Source organism: Balaenoptera musculus, chromosome 9 (genome assembly GCF_009873245.2).
Source record: "Balaenoptera musculus isolate JJ_BM4_2016_0621 chromosome 9, mBalMus1.pri.v3, whole genome shotgun sequence".
Taxonomy (NCBI): Eukaryota; Metazoa; Chordata; class Mammalia; order Artiodactyla; family Balaenopteridae; genus Balaenoptera; species Balaenoptera musculus.
The window spans coordinates 84,602,462-84,611,698 of record NC_045793.1 but is presented as its reverse complement, the minus strand read 5'-3'; the positions used below and the strand labels follow the sequence as shown (position 1 = coordinate 84,611,698).

Below are 9,237 nucleotides of genomic sequence, written 5' to 3'. Positions count from 1 at the left end.
AATTGACTTTTACACTTTATTACATTGTTTTTTTCCCCTCTGATGGCTTTTGCAGTTTGGCTTTATCCTTAACATGTGGAAGCTGCTTTGCAATGCGTTCAGGTGTGAAGTTTTATTTGTTTCTTGCTTTTTTAATTTGTTATGATATTGCTTTGCCTTAAGTGGACTTTTGTAATATGTGGAATCATATATTTCCATAATTCTGAGGTATTATTTCCCATTATTTCTTCAAATATTGGCTTTCTTTTATCTTCTCTATTACTTTTTTCTGGAATTACATTGAAATAAAGATTTGAAATTCTGGATTTATTCTCAATGCTTCTGAACGTCACTTTGATACTTTCTAGAGTCAACTCTTGTTATTCTTTTTTTTTTCCTTTAATTTTCTTTATTTTCACACATTAAAAAATGAAACATACTATACAACTGGTTTTTCATAGCAGATTACACATGGGTCCGTTCAGAACTGCTCTCTAGGTGTTGCTGGCCTCCGAGGGGCCGCCCAGCCGGCAGCTGTTATTCGCGTGGCCAATGGGTTGATTCGGATGCAGAAGCATGCAGCCCTCAGCATGGAAGGTTCCATCCCCTCTGGTCTTAAATTAGGTTAAATGGCATCGGTGTCCGTATTTACAGACGTGAAGTGTGGCGATCCTGAGCAGTTCTGATCGCCCCGAGCCCTCCGTGGGAGCCTGGGGGCCGAGCAGGAGGTGCGGGGGGCGTGCCTGCCGCGGTGAACTTGTCTCCATCCTTCCCACGCGACGAGGGGCTGCGCCCGCGGTCAGACCCTTCCAGAAGGCTTACGCCAAGTAACTGTAGGTGTCCTGTTCACCATCCACTCGCTCCAAATATTCTTTCTCGATCAGAATGTCAATGCATTTCTTAATTACTGGGACCCGAGGCTTGAATACTGAGGAGGGCTGAGTCAGTACTTCTCCAAGTAACTGCTGGTGTTTTAGAACCTTCCTCATTTTCATAATTCTCACGAGAGCCGCCTGGATCAGTAGTTTGCGATCTTCCTCGATGTTTCTGTGGGTGGTTTCTTGTTCCTGCTTCTGTTCCATTTTCATGGGCACATTGATGTTAACCCTTAATTTCTTGTTTTTATAACCGAGATATAATTTTATTAAGGTATCTTGCCGCAATTCCATCTCATCAACATGTGTATTTTCGTCTTCCAAGACCAGTAACTTCAACTTCAATAAAATCTGTAGGACTTGTGCAAAAATGTCCGTTTTGATCTGGGTGCTGTCCATCAGCTGCTGCACGGCGTAAGCGTCTCCCGTGTTGTACTGGAGCAGGATGGCCATCTGGAATGCAGATGCCCGCAAGGTGTATCTGTTTTTGAAGCAGTTTGTTACTAATTCTCCTTCAGACAGTTGATACAACCACGTCAACTTTCTGCCACTGTGACGGCTGGCGTAAAACGCTGTGAAGCGCTGGTAACTCCGTTCCAGCTCCGACGGCAAGGCAAACGTACCGGACTGCTGAAAAGGCCATGATCCAGAGCTCAGAACTTGAATACTGAAATCCAAGCCCAGCGGCTCTGCATTTGTCGGGTGCTTTTTGAACTGCTCATTCAAGTATTGGCTTGCACCAATGTCTTGAAACATCCGCTGAAGTTTAGAGGTGTACTCAAACCCGCAAGCTCGCTTTAACTTAGAGATCATGCTTGCTTCCGCATCATCGCTCGCACTGTTCTGATGAACAAGCCTTTTGGCCAGCATCTTTGCGTAGAACTTCTGAAACACGTCCTTGTCCTCTATATACTTGAAGACCGCTATCACTTGGTTGAGCGTGTCTTCTAGTTCTGCTTCTTCTGGGTTCCTGGACCTCTTCTTCAACAAGGAGTCACAGTATCCAGCCAGCAACTCGGAAGATTTACTGGACGACTGAGGCATTTTGGTAACTGCACTGTTGTTTATGAAGTGACCGCAAGCCTTGTCCAGCGCAGCCACGAAGCCAGCATTGTTGTTGAATGCCAACATCACCAGGGCGTTGTATTTTTTATGAACATCCAACACTGTCTGTATATACATTTTGGGGTCATTTAAAGCAGCTTCTCCACACTTTTCAATGGCCGCAATACACTGATTATGAATGTGTGTCTCCAGGAGTTTCTTCAATTCTCCCAGGCCATCCTGGATTCTAGATACAAGATTATACATGCGACCCAAATCTTCACTTTTGTCGGCCTCCAATAAATTCTGAAATTCCCTGTGGAAGGTCTCCAAGTGTTTCTCAATGAGCACCTGCTTGCACTTCCTGGCTAGCTCTTCTTGGGTGCTCTCATGAAGGTACTGGACTCTCCGCTGCTCCTCCAGCAGACGAGTCTTTGCCTTTTTCATATATTCAGTAACTGGGTTCTGCTGCAAGAATTTGGTACTCTCTATGGTATAAAATCTCTCTGTGTCAGCCAAAAACTGAGACTCAAAGGATTCTTTGTACACCTTTAGCACAGGGCCCATCGCAAAGGCATCGTCTTCATTCAGCCCCAGTTCCACGTAAGATTGTACAACTCCACTCATCAGTCTTGTATTGATGCTTTCACCATTTCTTTCCTTTTCAATCAGTTTTAAAACAGCATTTGTTACCTGTTTATTCAATGGCCTGAAAAGACAATCTCTCCAAGTCACCAGTGCAAGAGAATAGATTTCGTAGATTCCTTTTCGTCCTCCGTAATATTCACAGAGAACCCAATATCTATTGAGGTAGGCACAAATCCCATTTAGCACTTTACTTGAAAACCGGTAATCTTCCCACTGTTGAGTGTAGAACTTCAGTACACTCTCGTCTATCAAATCTTCTCTGTCCTTAAGAAGATTTGTCAAGTAATTCTTCAAAAATTCTTTAAGCTGTTTGTACAATTCCAAGCCAACTAACTGAACTTCCCCCGGCATCTCCCCCTTTTTTGATTTAGAAGGAGGGACACCAGCCTCTTGAGCTTGGTTTGACTGGTGAACGCTCGTGCAGTAGTTATAAACATGAGTGTAGAGTTCCATGTATCTGGATTTCACCATACTTTGTCTGGTATACACTTGCTGGATTCCAGCTCTGAGGTCGTCCCAGATCTGGTCAAGGCCAATCTGCTTCAGTCCATGGGGATTCTGGCTCCTGTTGGATGACATTGTGAGTGATATTCTGAAGTTGTCCAGTGCAGCAATCCTTATTCAAGGTACAGCTAATTCTCCATTAGATGAAAATTTAAAATATCATTCCAAATTTATTCACAGCAGCTCAGAAAGGATGTCCTTTAAATGTAGAGAGTGAAATCTCATTGCAGGCAAACCTGGAAAGGGACCTGCAAGTAAAGCAAACACCAAAGTGATTCCAGCACTGAACTGAGTGAGCAGAAACATCTTGCTCAGAAGCAGGCTCACTGCTTCTATTGTCTTTTGTCTTCATAAGGTAATCCACTGCATTATTTGCATTATATATTCCCGTAGCATGTTATGGAAAAACCCGAACGAACTTTTTGGCCAACCCAAAAAATACACGTGCACCACATTTCCCGGGTGCCTAAATGGCTCCGGCGACGTCTCTACCTGGTCGTTGGGCCTGGCCCCAGTTAAATCTCCGTCCCACCAAGGTCTTGCGGTGTCCCTCAGCCTCAGAGGCTGCCCCGCCTGGAGTTGCGTGCAACACGGCTCCCACCTCCTCCTCCTCCCTGCCCACCCGCCCAACTCTTGTTATTCTTGGTAGTTACAGTCTATAAAGTCTCTGGGAACCTTGAATGAGCAAATACTGAGCAATTGTTCCTGGGGGGAAAGATGCACGTTTCATGTATACGAACTATTTTGTTCTTTAGCTAGGTTCAGTTTGTTATTTAACCTGACTATAATGAGTTTCTTTTTTACTAATTCCAAACAAGCTGCCATTTCTATGATCTCTAACTTCTTTTTCCACAAGTGTACATTTTTATTTTATAGCTATTTACTTTTGTGTCATGGGTGTATTTTATTTATCTCTTTGTGAATAGTAACTATATGTATTCCAACTCCTTTGGATATTTTTATATTATCTCTAAGTTATTGGGTGTAAATTCTTTGATTCATGAATTTGTTGCCTCCTTTTCCAGCATTTCTCAGATGCCTGATGATTCTTAGTCAGTTTTGATTCTATGTCCTCAATTATGACCACCTGTTGACACCATAGCCTTTCCTTGCAGTCACCTTCTTGGTGATGTCATTGGTTTAAGTCTAGGAGTAGTGGCGGCCTTTGTTCATTGCTTCACTGATATCAGAACATTTTATCCCATCTCCCCCTCTTAATATAGTTATATATTAATACTTATTTACTTCTATAAACTTTCTACAGTATCTGTATTAAACATAAACCAGAAGGTCAGTTTTGAATAGGAGCCAGAAATTTTGGTGTGCCTGTTCAGTCCATCTTGAAACTAGAAGTTCCATTATGTTGTTAGAACTTGATAGAAGATACAGCCATGGGAATAAATCTCCCTGACAGAAGCTAGACCATAAAAAAAGTGCAGGCATTATCAAACAGTATCTCAGAATGGAAGGGGTCAAGGGAATAAATGCTCTGGACTCCTTCCTTCCTCTCATACCCTGCCAGTGCCTTTTTGGACCAGATCCAACCATAAACCAGAGAGTAGGTGAGCACAGGAATGCAATCCATTTTAAATTAAATTAAATTAAATTAAATTTTAAAGCAGCAGCTAGAGGAAAAGTTAAATGGAGAAAAACCAGTACATCAAACTAGTTTTAAAGACTAGTTGCCCACATCCTGCATTAATGCATACAATACAGTGTTCAATTGATTATGAATTTATAATTGAGGGCCAACTTCTTATGTTAGCCAAAAGTAATATGCCTGTTGTAGTATAATCTATACCTCCAATTATGCTTTTTTTTCCTTAGTTAAAATTTTCATGAATTTATCAACATCCATAATTTAGAATATATATTTATATATAAAGATATAAATTTTACACATATATATTTTATTAGAAGTAAACATTAATAAATTTCATATATAAACACACAACTGTTTTATCTGTGTCTTAATGTCTTATCTAAGAAGTTATATATATATTGAAGTCCACTAGTGATCTGAAAATCAAGAGACTGGGACTGGGGATGCTCTGAACAGAATAATTTAAATTTCTTTTCTTATTAGGCCTTCTTAGTGCATCATTTATTTTTTTTTAAAGACAGGAAAGCAAAGGAGTTAAGGCAAATATTTGCCATGCTCAATAAACAATGTTCTGATGTGTGAATTGATTCTAATCAGGACAGCCAATGTCAGCTAAATTAATACACCATTAGGCAGAAAATAGACGTATCATCAGGAATACAACCTCTTAATTTGCTGATCATGGTTGAACACTAGCCAGTAGGTAGCAACTAATGGCACCACAAACAGATGTTAACTGAACTATATTAAGTAGACACTGTGCAATTCTTTTTCTTTTCAACTCTGTACTTGATGGTAATATATCATCTTTGGGTTTTCTTATTATTACTAAGTTTATAACAAATATTATTATGATAAAAATTACATAAAACATATATATTTTCCCCAAATCAAATTTGCTGCAAAATCTTTTCATTTTTTAACTATAATGCAATATAAGTGATTCATTTCCTCAAATTACCTTAATTTCAATTGAATGAATATTTATAGATGCACCATGTGCCAGGCACTGTGGTAGGGACTGGGAATATGAGGATGAAAAATCATGTGTCCTGTGCTCACAGAGTCATTATATGCTAGAGGAAAAAGTCATGTAAATGAATAATAATGTGCAGGACAATAGGTAAAGCAAAGTCCATAGATGAAATAGGTGACATAGTAATAAGTCAGAGAGAATGTGATTGTATCTGAGAGGTTTATAGAGAAGTTGGGATCTGACTTGTGTTTTATAGTAGATTCAATAGCCTCCTTCAAGATGCATACTTACATGAGTTGGTGGTGGATTGGGGCATACCAGGGCAAGAAAGGTGTCCCCTTTCGTTGAGTGTTTCTCTTAATGCAGCATTATATATAAGTTATGGACTATCATTTATATTCTGATTGCTGAATTAAAATTTTTTTAATGGAACAGTTCATAACTCCAAATCCAAGTATTAGAATCAATCATGTTTTATTTATTGCATTTATTGCCCTATCAACTGAGGACTGCTCAGTGCAATGTGCCAACTATACCTACTGGTAGAGGATACATAGATGAACAGTGAATCCTTCTTTAAAGTACTGACAAGCTAGTAAAAAGACAATATGTACGTATGCAGGAGGTACACAAAATGGTAACAATATAACAGTGACACTAATACAACAAATGGTAACTTAAATAATTATAATAAAGTATAACAGAATATGAATGGTATAATTTATGTTTTTGTAGTGTTTCATCACTTATACATGTTTCCCACATTAATTTCATTTAATGTTCACAAATACTCTCTGAGATTGATATTGGTGTTCCTATTTTATTGATGAAGCAAAATAGGTACAGAGAAGTAATAAATACATAGGAAGTAAATGAGAGAAAAAATTCAGGGCCAGAGCTGAAAAAGAAAATAGAGTATAAAAGATAGATTGAACTTAAAACTCTTGAGAAGAGGCCGGGGAAGGCATGTGGAGTTAGGGGAAAGGAAAAGACTATGCAGAGACCAGCTTGGCTAGACCATGCATATGAAGAAAAATAGTATATACAAACGTGAAATCTTTAACATAAAAAATTAGGAAAAAATGTTCTACAATAGAGAAATGATTAAATAAACTATTGTGTGTGTGTGTGTGTATATATATATATATATATATATATATATATAGTAATTCTAAGAAGTATTAAAAATGATGTAAATGAATATCTAAAGTCATAGTAATGATGAAAATAATTGATTTTTAGGTAACCAATTTTTAAAAATAATGAATAAATGCATAAGGTACAAAATCCAGAAAATATGAAAGGGTTTGTAGTGAAAAGTAATCATTCCTTTTCAGTACCTATTTCATCCCCTGTCAAGAAGCAACATGATTATAGATAATTTATGTATCTCTCTAGATAATCTATGCATATAGAAGCATATACACACGTAGGTACTATATACACATATTCATTTTAAAATTCTTGGTTTTTAACCCTGTTTTTGAAAATTTAACAATGTGTCTTGGAAATGGTTTCATAGTTTATATAGAACTACCACTGTGTATATGCACTATAATTTATTGATGATGGAAATCTTTTCACATTTAAAAGACATTTATATTTCCTTTTTTTGGTGAATGATTAGTTAATATCCTTCCTTATTTTAATTGGGCTATTGATTTTTTCTGTTAATTTTAGAAGCTCTTTTAAATCTAATTATTCCTATAAATGTCTGTGTTACAATTTTTGTTTTACAATCTTATCTTTTATCCTGACTGTATTTATGATATTTGTGCTCTGTAGTTATATTTTATTTTTGTGTAGTTGAGTTGATCAACATTTTTTCTAGTTCACTTACATTATTTCATATTTTCTTCCATTTTTCTTTCTTTCTTTTCTTTCTTTCCATATTTCTTCCGTTACTTTTATCATTTTCATATCCTACATTTACATCTTTGATCCCTTTAGCATTTTAAAAATAATAGAGGCAAGAGGGAGGCAAGTTTATTAACTTCCTCTTTAGTTATCTTATCATTTGTTGAAAAATTTTGTCATTTCCCCAATTACATGAAGTACCTTTATCTTGTAGTAAGTTGACATAATTTTAAATCTATTTCTGGTATCTTTTATTCATTGATCTGTGTAAATATTCTTTGCCTGTCATTATCTAACTTATTTTTAAAATGGGTAACTATTTAACTCTCACTCTCACTTATCATCAACCACTCTAACTATTTGAAAGATTGTATTAGCTGACCATCCGTTACATTTATTTTTCAAAAACTTTCTAGGATACATGCAGTGATTTAATATGCAAATATTAATGGAACAATGTGCTGTCTCCACTGCTGCAGCTAGTCCAAAAGGTACAAGTAATATTTATTTTCTCCTTCGTCTATCACCAATTTTATAATTTTCTTACCATTGACTAGAACTTCAGTCTAGATGGCTTGAGTTTGGAGTTTGAGTTTAAGAGTCTGGAGCTCTCAGTTGCTTTAATGTTGCCGGTTTGGGTTTATTGCAATTGCCTATTAGACTCATCAGCAGGCATGAAAACACCAAGAGATGCTGCAGTGAACTCCTAGGTTCTAGATACACTCCTGTCTTCCCACACTGTATTGCAGCAGCCACTCCTTATGGTACTTGGGATCGTGTCCAACGATATGGTAATTCTTTTCCTGGCCTACTGTTCCACTGGTATGAGGGAACCTTGACCAGCTTCTGCTTTAATGGAACCCTTACAGCGTACACAGGAAGAAGCTTCCCCTTGTTGCTTCCCTTCTGCAGTCCCATTTGGCTTCATGTCCTCTAATCCAGCAGAACCTAAATTTGTAGGGTCAGGAAGTAGAAATTCTGCAAAACGGTCACTGTGAAGAGTGATGCAGTGGGCCAATCCTACTTCTACCCCTCATTTCATGGTCCCGGGTAAGTCTAGAGATTGGGGCCATAGCGTTGCATATCAGGCATTAGTTCAATGCATATTTCTCACCTTAGCAGATACCCAAAGATGATGCTTTAGACATTTTAACAGGTGCTTCAAAAATCTATTATGCTAGCTGCTTCCAAGATGGCACCCTGTATGGTAGGACCAGAGAGTGAATTCCGGAGTCAGGCACTCAGTGTCATACCTTCTCTCTTAGAATGGCCCCTTGGTCTGAGGTTATATTATGGAATATTCTATGTAACTTAATCAGGTATAAGATTTTGAGCTGTGCTCCTGGCAGAGGTACTGAAGGCAGAAAAGGCAAAGTTGTATCCAGAGATAATTTCAAGTCTGAGAAGAGAAAATTGCTGCCCTTCCAAGGTAAAGTGGCCCAATGTAATCAACCTGCCATAAAGTGAAAGGCTGGGTCCTAGTGGTGCAAGGCTTGACATTGGTTTCTGCTGCTGGCAGTTCAGGAATTCTACAGTTAGAGTGGGTAGATCAGCAGCTTCAATGGAAATTTTGTACTTTGTTTTGCACTGACCTAGGGTGATCCCATGGAGGTTAACTCCCTGATGTATCCATGCTCGCACAGGCATCAGAAAGACTGAATGGGTTCATGCAGGTGTCCCACATAGTGGTGGCAGAGAAACCGTGGGTCAGAAGAGAAGATAGAGTGGAGAGAGGGCAAGGTGTTGTTGGG

At 38.2% G+C, this 9,237-nt stretch overlaps 1 protein-coding gene across 1 annotated transcript; it reads right to left on the bottom strand.

The window, feature by feature from the left end:
- Positions 1-797: 797 nt before the first annotated feature.
- Positions 798-3,125, bottom strand: LOC118900952 (cullin-1-like). Its single transcript, XM_036863856.1, has one exon. The coding sequence runs from the start codon at positions 3,123-3,125 to the stop codon at positions 798-800; it is 2,328 nt and encodes a 775-aa protein (XP_036719751.1).
- Positions 3,126-9,237: the final 6,112 nt, after the last annotated feature.

Bases quoted from the DNA above. Each gene is read 5' to 3' on its own strand.
- LOC118900952 (XM_036863856.1), bottom strand. From the start codon at position 3,125: ATGTCATCCAACAGGAGCCAGAATCCCCATGGACTGAAGCAGATTGGC.